General features: G+C 41.3%; 1 protein-coding gene across 5 annotated transcripts in view; it reads left to right on the forward strand.

Annotated features, from left to right (window-relative positions):
* PRDM16 (PR/SET domain 16) overlaps positions 1 to 15,185 on the forward strand; it is a 539,129-nt gene that overhangs the window by 188,455 nt on the left and 335,489 nt on the right. For 4 of the 5 annotated variants that reach the window (XM_075906566.1, XM_075906569.1, XM_075906568.1 and 1 more), the window contains exon 2: positions 1,839 to 2,188. The exons of the other annotated variant lie outside the window; for it this stretch is intronic. In XM_075906566.1, coding sequence (XP_075762681.1) covers positions 1,839 to 2,188 — 350 coding nt within the window. The remainder of the gene's footprint in view (positions 1 to 1,838; positions 2,189 to 15,185) is intronic. 5 annotated transcript variants of the gene reach the window in all.

A 15,185-nucleotide genomic window follows, 5' to 3' on the forward strand; every position in this document is an offset into this window, starting at 1 on the left:
AGCTTTCTGTTTCAGCAGTGCAACACTGCATGAAACCACATCCCTGTCCTCTGAAGTTTTATGAAACAATATATGTAGTGTGGTTGAGAGAGTAACTTAAAATGTCTACTGTAGAAGCACAGATGATACATGACGCTTAATGGGATGTTATAAACGAGTGATGCGATAGGTCTGCTGGAGAAGGAACATTCATTGCGGCATTCCATGCCGCAAATAAAGACAGAGGCATGGTTGGGAGGTCAAATTGGCCACAGCTTTTATTGAATAACCCATTGAACCAAATAAAGCAAACCTAAAACTACTCTGGCAATGCGTGCCAGGCTTGAGTCGCAGGTGCGGTTGGCTTTCTTAGGGTCACAGCCCATGCCGGGGAACAGAGCTTCTTGGACACTAATCTGCAGTACATTTGCTGGGGCTGGGGACCCCACAACCTTGAAACGAGTTATTGATGCTCCAGTTATGGGATGTGCAAGCAGGAGTGCTCCTGGTCATTGAAATGGACATGGCCTGCGTACCATTGCAGATGTCCCTCCCAGTGAGTTTGGCAGAGAGGAGCATGGGACAGGCGTGGCTGTTCCTCTCACTCATGTGTGAATGATGCCTCATCGGCACAGCTCACAAAATGGAGGCAAGGATCCATCAGCACTGTTTCCCTTTATTATTAGTTTAGGTTAGACATTAGGAAAAATTTCCTAACTGTCAGGGTGGTTAAACACTGGAATAAATTGCCTAGGGAGGTTGTGGAATCTCCATTTCCGGAGATATTTAATAGCACGTTAGAGAGGCATCTTTCAGGGATGATCTAGAGGGTTTTGGTCCTGCCAGGAGGGCAGGGGACTAGACTTGATGACCTCTCGAGGTCCCATCCAGTTCTAGTAGTCTACAATTCTATGATTAGTGTCACTATTTTGAAAGTATTGCCTGCCACAGTGTAAATTTTGAGCCAAAATTGGGTACCTATATGGAGTGCATTTGCGTATCGGAGAACCTGATGACCCCATAAGAAAAATGAAAACTCGCTAGAATTATCTGATCCTGGGTCATGTAAATTTCATCCATAACTTCACTTTAAGGTTGCTTTTTGCACTTGATGTAAAAACCACAGAGTCTCTAAAGACAGTGAACAATAACAGAGAGGTCTGACCATCTTCTCCATTTTCCTCTGTCCTCATTCCATTATTGGAGGTCGTCTGGCATTACCTGAGCCTGTAGCACATGTAGCAGTCATGGTTGCTAGCCTCCATTCCATACACTGATTAGCCACTACATAGATCCCTTTCTCCTTCCTTTCTAGAGGCCACAGTTGCCTTTCTCCATAAATTCTCAACCCACTGAAGTGTAAGTTTCCCCAGCACACAGTCAGATGCTCACAGGGCTGTCAAACGTAATAGTCATTCACCAGCTGGTCTCGAATCTTTAACCAGGCAAAGGTAGCTCCTTAAAGTCTCTGTCATGGGCTATACATTATTCTACACAGATCTGGATCCACCCACCTTCAAATTATAGGGAATTCTGGAAAAACTCCTAACTCAATGGGGAATGCTAAAAGTCTGAATTCTCAATCTGGACATTCACCTTTCCTCTAGAACCATGATGTTCAACCAGTTCTGAAGCAGTAGCCACTATAGGGGACTAGAGTGGCAATTGCTATAGTGAACTAGCCACACTCAACTGGTCAAGTAGCCACATGTGGCTAGTGTGTTGGATACTATGGCTCCAGAACCATTCCTACCCTCTACAATGTCCAGTGTGCTTTGATGTTCCTTGTCTAGGGAAGGGGTGAACTAACTGTTGACGTCAGGATTTTAGAATGTGTTGTTCTGTTGTTTCCCCTGTAGGTGACAGTGAGATTGTAAATAATATGTATGAGACAGACCCTGATCTCCTGGCTGGTGAGAGTGCAGAGGAGGAAACAGAGGACAGTATTATGTCCCCTATCCCCGTTGGACCTCCATCACCTTTTCCTACCAGTGAGGACTTCACCCCCAAGGAAGGCTCACCTTACGAAGCCCCCGTCTACATTCCCGATGACATTCCAGTCCCACCAGACTTTGAACTCAAAGAATCCTCGATTCCAGGGGCAGGGCTGGGGATATGGGCCAAAAAGAAGATCGAAGTGGGGGAAAGATTTGGACCTTACATGACAATACCAAGGACCACATTAAAGGAAACAAACTTTGGATGGGAGGTAAGCATGCCGAATATAATTGATCACTCTCATTTGTCTTGTATACAAAATAGTTATGACGCTATATTGAGTTCCAACTGGTCTGGTAACAAGAGTATTTAGAAAGGAGATACCCTGCTAATGTCATATTTCTTTGGTGTATTTTTTGTATCACAGTTTACATGCACTACTTTAAAAAGCAACAGAAATCCTGCTGGATAGCTTTTGGTCCGCAAATGTCCCTCTAGCACCATTGTCAGAAGGCTGGCTTTTGTGATGTTGTGTCATTTCTTCAAACACACATTCTTGCTATTTTCTAAAGTTGCTGTCACAACGGAACAAATCAGATTAATCGCACAGTACTTTCAAGATGCCAAAATACATACGTGTGTTACCTTAGCTGGCCAGTTCATATTTGTCGGACCAGTCCTTCAGCTGGTTGTAGAAAAAACACTTGCATCCATTAGTATCACTGATAAGTGTGTTCTAGAGCCCTTTGCCATGTGACAATGGAAAAGAAACAGAAAAAGGGGCTCTTCTGGCTCCTTGTTCCCCCAGAATTGAACGAGGAGCCATTTTAGAATAAGGAAAACAGTAATATCCTTAATACACTTGTCTGCCTCTTTGCTTGACTGTTGCGTTTACCCTAGAACTTTTTCCAACCTCTCCAGCAATGTGAATTCCTGTCTGTAAATATCCCACACCACTCTTACAGTATGGAGAATTATTTGTGAATTGTATATTAGCTCAAACGTAATTTAGCTGTTTTGGAGAAATGTTGTTTAACACGTTGTTGTTAAAATTCTGTAGGAAGGTTGTGTTGTGTTTAATCTCTAGCCCTGACTGATAGGAAAACAAGGTCCCATTTTCAGTTCCAGGATGCTCAGCAGTGTTAAAACACCTGAAATTTTATTAACCGCTATGGTTTAAAGAACCCGAGGGAAAATACTTCCTAGCAAGGTTTCCAGTACTTTTTGGTTTTGGTCACGTTAGAAAAGGTATAGTACAAGAACTGCCTGTCTTCTGGTATTTCTCCTTCCCATCCTGGCTGATATTCAAGGCAAATACGTGATGTAGTTTCTTTAGTTTTGTTCACATGCAATTCCAAAATATTAGAAAAACCATGCTGGTTTTAATAAGCTCACATCTATAGTCGGAACCACCAAGTAGTATATTTTTGGAAAAAGAAATATATCTCTATATATGCTTATTCTCATTTCTGAAACAATGCACTTTATAACAATGACACATCTTATTCTGCCATTTGCCAAGATGGGAGAATAGAGGTGACAGCTTCTTACAATGTTTTGCAAACTAAATAGCCTACTCGAGTTCAAACTGTGGGTGAAACAATTGTTGTTTTTTCACAAATATTTTTATACATTAAATTCTGTTTGTATGACTTAAAAAACGAAGTGAGTAATACGTGCAATTCAAACTTCTTTCTGTAAGGAAATTAAATTTGTCTCGTAACTGAATGGATTTTGCTTGAGACAAAAAGTGGAAATGCCATATGACGTCAAGTGGCCAATGAATGGGTGGCAAAAGCCAAAAGAAGCCCACACATTTTTGTTTGACCATTTTTCAGAGTATGAACATTCTTTGATGTTTATGAGTTCAAATTTCATTTAAAATGTTTGCGCTCAACTCTGGTTATATTTACACTCCTCAAAATTCATCGAGTCTTTAGATTTTACAGTCAGATTCCAATGAATCCTCGATAAATGTGTTCAGTTGTAGCTGATGTCTTTGTCTACTTTTTTAAATGTCCAATGTGCAGAAAAAAGAAAAAGAAGAAAAGGCAGTACACAAACAAAGCCCGACTAAATATTACCTTTCCTCTGTAGTAGGAAGTTCCTGAAGAGTTAGAAGTGGGAACTTGCTTGAATTATGAATGAATGAGTGAGTCAGGGTTCCCTAGCTCTCCGGCTATGTCTACACTGCAGAGTTTTTGCACAAAAACTCATGGAGCATCCATACCTCAAGCGTGTTTTTGTGCAAGAAAATTTACAGAGAATCGACAGAACAGAGGGGTTTTGGCGGTATAGGAATTCCTCTTTCTATGAGGAATAACTCCTTTTTGCACAAGAGCTCTTGCACAAAAAGGTGTGTGTGGATGGGAAACAGGGTTTTTGTGTGCAAAAACAGCCTATCGAAAGAAGCACAGGTGCCCTGGTGGCCATTCTGTTAATGGGAATCAGGGCTTTCATGCAGTCTGAACACTCTCTTGTGCAAAAGCGCATCGCTTTTCCGATATGCTTTTACAGTGTGGATGCACTCTTGTGCAAGAATTTTTTTCGGACGATCTCTTCCTCAAAAAGCTTTTTGCGTAAGAAACCTGCAGTGTAGACATAGCGAAAGAAAGACAGACAGACAGACTTTTCTCGGTATGCAATGGAGGTGCCTTCTAGGTTCATCCCCGAGTTAGCTCCTATTGTGAAGTTTGTAGGGCACAGAATGGTTGGTCAATATCATGTTAAATTGATATCATGAATAAGTTGTCAGGGAGGCTTTGGAATCTTCATCATTGGAGCTATTTAAGAGCAGGCTAGATAAACAACTATCAGGGTGGTCTAGAGGGGGCTTGCTCCTGCTGTGAGGGCAGGGGACTGGACTTGATGACCTCTCGAGGTCCCTTCTAGTTCTAGAATTATATGATTCTATGTTCAAAATATGCTTTTGAAAAAGACTCCCCCCCCCCCATGAAAGTACTAGGAATATTTGTACATTTCAGGGAGTGGGTGAGCACAGGGAAGCTTGGGGAGCACATGAAATGCTGTTTTCACACATTGAGAGAAACATAACATCTTGTGGAACAAAGGAAAGTCCTCAAGGAACATGAGAAGTAAATGGTTCTCAAGCTAGGAGGTGGGAGGGACTGAATGGAAGTAAATCCTCTTGTTTTTCTGAACCTGACACATGTGGAATTGGTCTTTGAGCTTTTTGTCCTCCTCAGGATGATCAGAGATTAAATATGGTGCCATTTCTTTAGCTCACAAGTCCTGGAAATTGAAGGGAGTTTGAACACTGGAGTAGAGTATTTTCTTTTCCTCCTGTAACCTTGAGGTAACTTTGTTCTTGTCTGCTGTATTCTTCAGATAGAAGTCTCTGTTTACTTTCATGTTTTTCAGTAATGTTCCATATCACCATTACTCAATGAATGCTAGGCCTGGCACAAGCTTTTTCTATTATCGGCCATATATGTTGACTCTGTGATACTATTTATTTTTGCAGTATACGTGAGAGAACTTTCCTTCTCTATGGTACGCCTCACATGTCTGTGGCATTCCTTTGTTCCCTGGCCTGCCAGCTACTTTTCATGCAAGAAAGTTCTCGATATTTGTCTTCAATCTAACAGCCTCAAACAGTCTTTGACCTACTCTGATGCTATCTGTTTTGACCTTGTGAGTTCAAATACAAGTCACCTTTTTCTTTGTGTGTCCTTTCTCCTTTCAGTTGGTCATTTACAAGTCAGTGATGAGCAATTTTTAATAATTGCTTTTTAGAAATCTACTTTTAGTCTCTTAAGAATCTTCCATGTGTTATGTCTCAGCAGCATGGCTGGAGAACCTTGAGTTCTGAATGGGAATGCATGTAAAAATAGCACTTGTGCTACCCTTTTTGTTGAATTTACATTTTGTTGCTATTTCATTTGAATGTAAGACTGGAAAAACCTGAAAACAGGTTTCCTGTGCTGTCTCCTCTAGTAATCCTTTTTCCTAAAGAATAATAATTTCTTAGAGCAAGCGTTTCCATCCTCTGGCAATGACAGTCACTACATAGGAAACTGGACACTGTGAAAGGACGATCAGTACATATTTTGTAACACGTTAACATTTTAACTAGACTCTAAATCTCTGTGCTATTTGTTGCAGAAATAACAATCAATGATATAGAGAGTGTTAGTAATAGATCATGAAAAATGTTCACAATTATAACAGTGCTAGTTGTGTGCTAGCTACTTCCATACCAGTAAATACTCAACTATAATTCAACATAATAATTAAAAAAAAAAAAAAAACTTCTGTGTGACTTCTGGTTTCAAAATTCCTTGATTTGTAGTGCTAGAAAGTAGAATCCTTTCACGGGACTATTTACTTACTGACGGCTAATACTCTACGAATATACAGTTTGATTTGCTGTGCAGCATTTCATGAATGTGTTTATTTCATGGAAGATCATTGTTCCTGGTTTGATAGTTTCTTACAGAATAAGTGGATGTCATTTCATGTCCAATAGCTGCAATTTCTAAGTTAAAAATTAGCAGTTACAAATAAAAAATCCCGAAGACATTTTTTTTAAATATAACTTTCTGGTTTTTTGGTAAAACTTAAAAAACAACGAATAGTCTAGTAGCACATTAAAGACTAACAAAACATGTAGATGGCATCATGAGCTTTTGTGGGCACAACCCACTTCTTCAGGTGACACAGATTTTTTTTTAATTTTTTTGTTTTGGTGCTTTGGTTTCATTCCTCAAATGTAAAATGCTTGAATTTCAAAATGGGAGGTATTAAAGCAATCTTGGACTAATATAAATTAAGAATGCCGCTGGAACTTCTAATAATACTGAGGGATCAAGATCTGAGGGGTTTTTTACGTCTTGTCTGAAAGTTGGTTGCTATAATGCTCACTAGCACCACCTTTGGGTATTGGTTCAGCACTAAATCTAGCCAATATTTTTCATCATACTTTCTAATTTTGACCACAACAGTGGAAGACAGTCACATTCTTTTTTGCCTTATATAGACCAGTTTCATTCAGATGTCTTCCAATAATGTTTTCGTAAAGCACTTATCTTTGTAATAGCTGACTACGAAGGCTGGGGGCTATCTGGAAAATTCAGATCAGGTGTTTGACTTACATTTTGCACACCCCAAAAATGTGAGTTTCTACAGAACTTGGGATTTAGTTGTCCCCATCTCTAATTATCCAGGAAGGGCCACAATCTTAGGTAAATATAGGGATACTGTAATGTAGGAGGTCATTACTATAAAATATTGTGGCTTTAGGATTTTTTTTTTCATAGAAAGGATCATGGTAGTGCTATAGAGCCCAGACTTTTAGAAAATTGACTCTGGTTATGCACTTTGTAACTGAGGCTCATCTGCCTTTTTAAAAAAATAAATAAAGAAAGAACAAACTCTTTTGGTCTGGCAAACATGTGAGAACAGGTTTTCTTGTAAATATGGAACAATTCATTCTGGTGAGGATGGAATTATTTTAAGATCAGCTTTCTGTTTCTAGGCCTAGATGAGGGTAGGCATGTGAATATTAACGCAAAACAAAACAAAATGCTAATTGAACTTTTTCAAACTTCAGAATAGGCTCAGGGACCTGTTTGAGGCAGGGGTCAGTACTAATTTCATCTGAACAGCTTCACCCGTGCCTGGTGTTGATGCAAAATATCTAGCTCCAGGAGGCAAAAGAAGAATGCCATTTGCTGAAACTTTCAGCTTATTCATTATTTCCCTTAACAGCCTAAAACATCACACAGGGAATACAGAAGGCCGGGTTTGACCTTGAAAGAGGAAAACAAAAAAGATGCATAATTATTTATTACAGACATTTTCCCTTTTAGTGAGACAAGAAGATTCAGGTTTGCAGTGTGTGAATATCTCCCATTTTATCTGCTCCATTCCTTTAACGACATTGTTTCTTTATACATTCTTTCTCAAATATTTGCTTTCTGGCCTTGGTTTTTATGCATATTATTTAATTCCAACCACACCTGTTAACCCCCCTCCCTCAGAATAACACTGCACGGCAGTGAATGATTCACGCTCATTTCATAAGAATAAATGAGATGTGTCGACCTGGTAACTCCTCCCCGCCCCAACAGAGATGACTCAGTAAATGTTCATACAGTTCGGTGTGTGCTCTGTGTGTACTCTCTGAAACAGTCATTCCTGGAAACCATCACCCCGCTGGTTTGTCTCTTTATTTTTTATTGTTTAAAAAAGAGGATGCAGCCCAAATTAAAGGCCCTGGATTCTGTGTTGTGAGTGACTGCATTTCAGTCATGCCGGTGGACACAGAATGTACCAGACACAGGATCCCAAATAAATCAAGTGTGTTTTCACTTGATTGCCCCGGGGGCCTTAAAAAAAACCCCTCCACAATGAATATGATCATTGGTTGAGTAAATAATGACATTTATCATAGTGCTGTTTATTTTGCTAATTAAGAGATGGTTGGGACTGACATCTCAGAGGGAAATATAGCAACTGAATGCCGGGCAGCTTGGGAGCAGTGTTCCAAAATGCCTTTAGGGTAGTTTGCGTCACAGCATAAATACAACTAATAGAACAGGATTATGAGTCCCTCTATTCCAACTTGTGTCTGAAGAGTGACAATCCATTGAGCCATAGAAGGAGATTTCTTGCACCTGTCGTATAAGCGTCGGAGAGGCAAAACGGAATTGCCCCTTACTGAGCAAAAAAAAAATTTTTTGTTCCATTTTTAATGGTGATTATGGAAACCATCTTTCTGAAGATACAGAGTTGTGCAGTTAAATTAAGAGCAAGCAGTTCAAGATACAGCTAGCATTCCTTGCGTGGACACGCCAGAATCATATCTGGGCCAGTAGTAAATGCTGGTGGTTTCTGAATATCTGAAACATTTGATGTTGTCAGTTACGCATACTAGTTCAGCCTCTTTCCTCCCGCAGGAGAGACTATTTAAGCATTGTGTGTGGTTTTTTGTTTTGTTTTGCTTTTAAGAAATTGTGACGCACACACACCGAAGAAAAAATGTGCTTCAAAGAACTGGCTCTGAGAACTGTGGGGAGAGTCATATCTCCTCAGGGTTTAAACAAAATTAAGTCAAGTCAGAAAAGAATCTGAACTGGTTTCAGAAAGTGATGGTTTCTGGATTGGTTTTCACTGGGAGGAGCATAGAATCCAAACTATCTCACTTCACTTAAGAAGCTGATCCAAAGTCCACTGGCGTCTCTGAGAGTCTTTAGAGGATCGAGCCCTGAAAGAATTTATGTTCCCCACAACCTAAGGGGCAAATAGTTTTATTAGTGCAAAAACCAACCAAAAATCCTTGACTTTATAGATAAAAAGCCAACCAAAATTCTCAACCCTAAATTGAACTGATATTGAACCACCAAATTTGTTTTGGAATTCAGATTCGGACTTCAAATTGGAAGGGCTAAAACACGAGCGATCCCATCCCTGCTGTGTTGCCACTACAGTATTACTAGAAAGGAACCAAAATAGTTATCTCCCAAGAGATTGTGTATTCATTTGTCTCATTTCTAGACCAGAATGGTTTGGAGAAGCATCTGAGCTCTTCAGCTATATGCAACTGAACCCAAGAATCTGTTTGCCCCACCTCTTAATATTGTATATCCTGATTATATTTAGACAGAAAGGATACGATGCTATTTCCTTGTAGCTTTTCTTTCTATATCTTCTGATTCCTTCAATTCCTCTAATCTCTCCCCTGAGAGTAGTGTTAGTATAACAACCATTCTCTCTCTGAAGGCAGGAGTTTGTGAAGCACTCCTTTCAGAACCACATCTAGTGCTCTTGCAAGGTATAAGCAGTTTTAGGCCTAGTTGAAGATAACCCCCACCATCAATCTAATTGATGTGATTTGCATTGTTGAAGTCGACATACTTACTGTGATGTCTTGAGAGTGGTGAGGTCAGTGGAGGCTGCTCTCCCGTCGATGCTGGCTTCTCTTCCTATCCTGGTGGAGTATGGGCATTGATGGGAGAGCACTCACATATTGATTTATTGAGTCTAAGTAGACACAATAAATTGACCACCGGTTGATCAATCATTGCAGCATGGATCCCAAGCGTAGGGGAGTCAACCCCTTAGGGAGCTGCTGAAGAATGGTGCATATGCCCCTCCTAGCGATAGAGCATGACACATTTGTAATACACTATATACATATTTCTACAGGGTTCCTTTGCAGTTCCAGAAATTGTTTCAATTACATAATTCTGCAAAAGCAAGAGTCTGCAGGCTATTGGGCATATGGTAAACAGAACAAGAGGCAAGATGCATCTTCCTAGGCACATCTATAGGTTCTAGTAGCTGCTAAAAGTTATTAAAGCATAATTGTTACTAATTTAGTAGTTAAAGTTTGTCTAAATTATTTTCATGGTTTGCAAACTTGGCTGTAGCCAGTTGGTGTCAGCTGAAATTTGGCAAAGTAAGTGAATTTTTAAAAAAGAGTCTGTTGGGGAAAACATCTATTGAACTTTTCCTTTTGACTTTTTATTTACGATGGGATTTGAAAGTTGCTGCCTGGATGAGCCTGTAAACTGAGACATCTTCCCATAGAACAGGTACAGTATGGTCATCAACAGTGCCAATGTCTCCCGTAACACATTGCCTAGACTCTGTTGTGGTGTGACTGCCTCTCAGACTGAGTGGATGATGCAGCCTCTAGCTCCCTTTATTTGTTGGTTTCTCTGCTATGAGTGGCATTAAGAAAATATGCCAAGCTTTGCTGGCAGCAACGTAGGATACTGGGTCCTGGTCCAGAAATGAGTGTAAAACCATTTATCTCAAATGCCAGAACTTCAGAAAAGTTTTGGAACTGGGTTCTAAAATTGGATTGACCCAAGGCAGGTAGAGTTCTTGTGTCTACAAAGGGAAATTACCTGGAAAGTAGTTATGTCCAGGGATTTTTTTGTTTGCCCAAATTTTATCTGTAGACAAAGGTGAAAAATATGTCAAACCAGGGTAAAGTGAAACTATAGACATCCATGCCGCTGTCTGATGCTTCACTGACAACATGACCTAAGGGTTAGAGGAGGGAGTCTGTTTTAGCCCAGGAACGCCAAGAAATCCTGCACTATCTTAAGCACTTCTCTGAAACATGGGTATATAAGGAATTAAGGAAAAAAAGAGACAGAAGCAATGACTAAGAATACCTCCCTGATATTTCTCCTTTATTTCCATAAGGGGTAATAACTCATGAGTGATCCGGGAGAGGGCACTTTCTTTAAATAGAACATTCTGATTCACAAGCAGAAAAAGGAAATAAATATTTTCTTTTAGTCTTTGAGAGACATACATGAATGCCAGCTTCTGAAGCACTATTTTATCATCTACATTTTTTAAAAAAGAGAGAGCTAGGAACCAAGAATAGCTCGTTTGTGACCACAGGACTTGAAAAATAGCCTTTTCATTGTCAGAACTCTTGCAGGGTACAGGACACTATTTCTTCCTCTGGAATGTTAACCTTCATATAACTAGGCTTTATTTTTTTTTCTTCTCCCAGAAAGCCCTGGCTGACAGAGCATTAGAACACAGTAGCTTTTTGTAAGGGGAATGATCGATACGTTAGAATTAAATCACACGTGTTACGTGGAAGGCACCATTTTTTATCCTAGCTCATCTCTGGTTCCAAAATGCAGAAGCATCACTAGGTGGCTTGCAAGAAGTCAGTGACTGTGCATAATGTAGTGGTTGCCGTAGGAAAAGAGTCATATAATTATTTTCTTTAGGTTCTCTCTGAGTAGCTCATCCCTGACTCCTTCGGCCAGACTCAGACTCTCCAGTGCAAGTTGTTTGCAAAGTTTGCTCAGTTTTCAGTCAGACCTGCAGGAAGCTGCCAAACTTCAAAGCCCCATACACAACACGATTTTATTACAAAATCACTAATCAGCCTAGAATTAGATTCCAAAGGTTTTTCAAACTTGATCTGAGTTTTGAGCTTGTAATGAAATCTGAAAATAGGTTTTAGATTGGGTTGCCAATAGCTTGTGCTGCCTCTGTCTTGTGTGAATGGAATGGGATGCTCATGGAAAATTGTCAAGGTTTCAGAATGAAATTTTGTAATATTTAGCGACATGACTTGAAAGCTATTTTCAGATTTGAAAGTTTTGTATGTGCAGGGACTAGGGTTGCCAGGTGTCCAGTTTTGAACTGGACAGTCTGGTATTTGAGGTTTCTGTCCGGGAAATAAATTGAGAAAATACCGGACATATAAATGTATGGTGTTTTCTAATTAAGTATGTTTTATTATTATGAGTTTCAGTACATAGTTACATACTGCCTGGCTGGTAGACGCGCTCACGCTGTGTGAGCATGTCTACCAGCCAGGCAGTATGCAGCTACGCAGTAGAGAGGAGGGGAGTAGGGGCGGGACGGAATCCTCAGGCCCAAACTCACTTGTGCTTTTCCGGGACCTTCTCTGGGCCAACCCCACTCCCTGCCGGCCTGTTCCCTCCAGCCAGCCCCGCTCCCTCTGACCCCCTCCCAGCCAGCCCTGCATCCCACCGGCCAATTCTCTCCCCCTGACACCATCCCGGCCAGCCCCGCTTCCCCCCGACCTCCTTCCGACCAGCCCTGTTCCCCACCCAACCTCATCTGAGATCAAGTGTGTCTGGTATTTTTTGAAGCCATCTGGTAACCCTAGAAGGGACTGGTGGGTTTTGTCCTTTTTTTCATGAGGTAGTTGGGCAACTCCCATGTCAGCTGCAAATGCAGAGGGGCACAAAAGCTTTCAAATTTGAGCCCCTCAGGAGCTTTTCAGACTATGGAGATGATCAAGATACCAAATGCTTGGCTTAGAAAGGTACATACTTTCAATTGCTCATTCTCATCCTCTTTATTTATTTAATCCCAACAAAGTGCTGGGCAATCTCTGCCCTATAGAATTTACCATTTTGAAAGAGAGAAACAAAGGAAGATAAGTATTATTGGAAATACCTGAGGAAAAATAACATAGGGCACGCCTTCACTTACCATGCCGGAGCTTGGCCTTCTGGTGTTCCATTTAGCAGGTCTAGTTAAGACTCTCTAACTTGACCGCTGAGGGCAGCTGCAGCCGGCACCTTGTACTTCTCACACTTGTGAGGCGTAAGGGAAGCGGAGAGGAGCATTTGCTCCCATCAGCCTCCTTCTGTGGGGATGGCGTCAAACTCGGCTTAAGGTAAGCCGACTCCAGTTACGAATTTAACTTGCTGGAAATGTGAACCCTAAGCCGACCTTCCAGGTCTAGTGTAGACCTGGCCTTAGAGAGACATTTTTGGGAAGACTGATTAGTAGGCAAAAAGCCCTTATATGGGCTTTGCTAAAGGAGGTAAACTGGATCTGCAGCAGAGAGACATAGGAGGGCATTTCCATGCATAGAGGTTGAGGATTTAGTTCTGCTCCCTACCCTCACAAATCACTTACGTTTTGTTCTAAATTGCTCATCTCGTCAGATCCTCTGCCCCGCCATCCCTGTCAAATATCCACCTGGGTTCATTTGTGCATCTCTTCATTTCCTGCTTCTCTGGGCCCTCTCTGAGAGCAAACAGATAACAGGATCATTGTAGACACTGGGCTAAGTGGAAGCTGGTTACCTTAATCAGGTTCCAGCCTGGTAATAGTGGGCTGTGACCATTTAATGTGTTTGCATTGATCAAAGACATGCACATTCAAGTGGGATGTGTAAATAAAGGAGAGGCATCTGTTTCTGAAGGAAAGTCAATGTGTGTACACATCAGAAGGCCCAGAATGGGAGGGTGGTTAGTCAGAACTTGCCATCCCTTATTGTTTTGGTTCCAGAAGTCAGTGAATGTATTTAAAAAAAAAAATCTCGTGCACTGAGGAGTTTTCTCACCCAAATGTTCTGTCTTATCTGCTGCTCTTAGCGGGGCCTCGCCTGACCCTGCCTTGACAAGACATTGCTAATTCTAAAGTAAATCTCCAGGTGGTCTCTCAAGTGACATAAGGTTTGATAAATGACACAGCAGCTTGTAAGTACTGACCCTTTGAGAAACACTATTGTATTTAATCCTTTTTATAACTTTTATGGTATAGAAACCACTGTATTCTCACCAGTTACCCCAGGGCTGATCCCAGGAGAAATTTATTCAGAAGTGCGTATTTTGCTCCTTTTTTATCTGATTAGCTGGCAGTGTGTTCCTTCATTTTGAGAGAATGCCTGGGCAAATCATTGGTTTATTTGTACATCTCATTGTGTCATCCCTGTTCAGTCATGTTCAAAAATACCTACAATTCCCCCCCCCCCTATCTCCTCCCCCGACACTACCTCCCTTTTCCCATTTAGATCTCACTAAAGTCCATTCTACCTTATCAGCACAGTAATTTCACGAACAGAGCTAGGATTTCTGCCATTTAGGCCCCGGCCATTGTCTGTCGCAGCTGCAGTCAAGATAAACCCTCACCCAGAACAAAGTTGGAATGACCTTTTACAAGCAGAATCTGCCTTGTTTCCCTCCAGACTAATTTATCAACCTTCATTTCAGCCTAGTCTCTCAGCAGAGGCCTGAAAGAACATTACAGAGAGCATGAATGAACAGGGGGATTAAGATGCTTGCCTAGTCCCTCTTTTTCATCAGACACCTTCTGGATTTACTGAGATGTAAGCTGTAAATGACCATAAGTGGTGAACTGCCGTAAACTTGGGGGCGGGGGGGAAGAAACCAACCAAATGTTTGTGAGAAGAGGAGTGAAGTAGGGAAGCGGCAAAACCTCCTTCCTGCCTTGAAATCAGAAAGTGGTAGCTCTGAGTGATGGCGGAGTTCTTTGCGAGCCTCCTTGTATCCGGTCTTGATTGATAGAACAGTCAGTCATCCCTGACACAGAAAGAAGGGGTTGTGCAGGATTTAGGGTTCTACCTACTGAAACAGGCCCACAGCTGTTTCAGAGAATTCTAAGCCACGGGAGGCGTCTGCTTTTAGATTGAACTTGTTGGTTCAATTAATAGATTACTTAGCAGCGCTGAGGTATACCAAAAGTCTTCCTGTGTAGCTATCCAGGCTGCTGTGCTTTGCCCATCTTTGCTCAATGGTCAAAATAACAATACTGGAAAAATAGGGATGTTAAATATCGGTTAAGTGAATAGTCGATTAACCTCATGAATTCTTATTGGTTACTTGACTATTTTATAGGCCCGGGGGGTGGGGCTGGCAGCTAATGTGCTCCAGCCTAACTCCCAAAGAGCCCCCTACCACTCCACACTGGGGTGCCAGGAGGAAGCTGGTCCGTCCACAAGGGAAGCTAGCTTCCTTCACGGACTGGCTGCCTATCAGCCT

This window comes from Pelodiscus sinensis, chromosome 23 (assembly GCF_049634645.1).
Source record: "Pelodiscus sinensis isolate JC-2024 chromosome 23, ASM4963464v1, whole genome shotgun sequence".
NCBI lineage: Eukaryota > Metazoa > Chordata > Testudines > Trionychidae > Pelodiscus > Pelodiscus sinensis.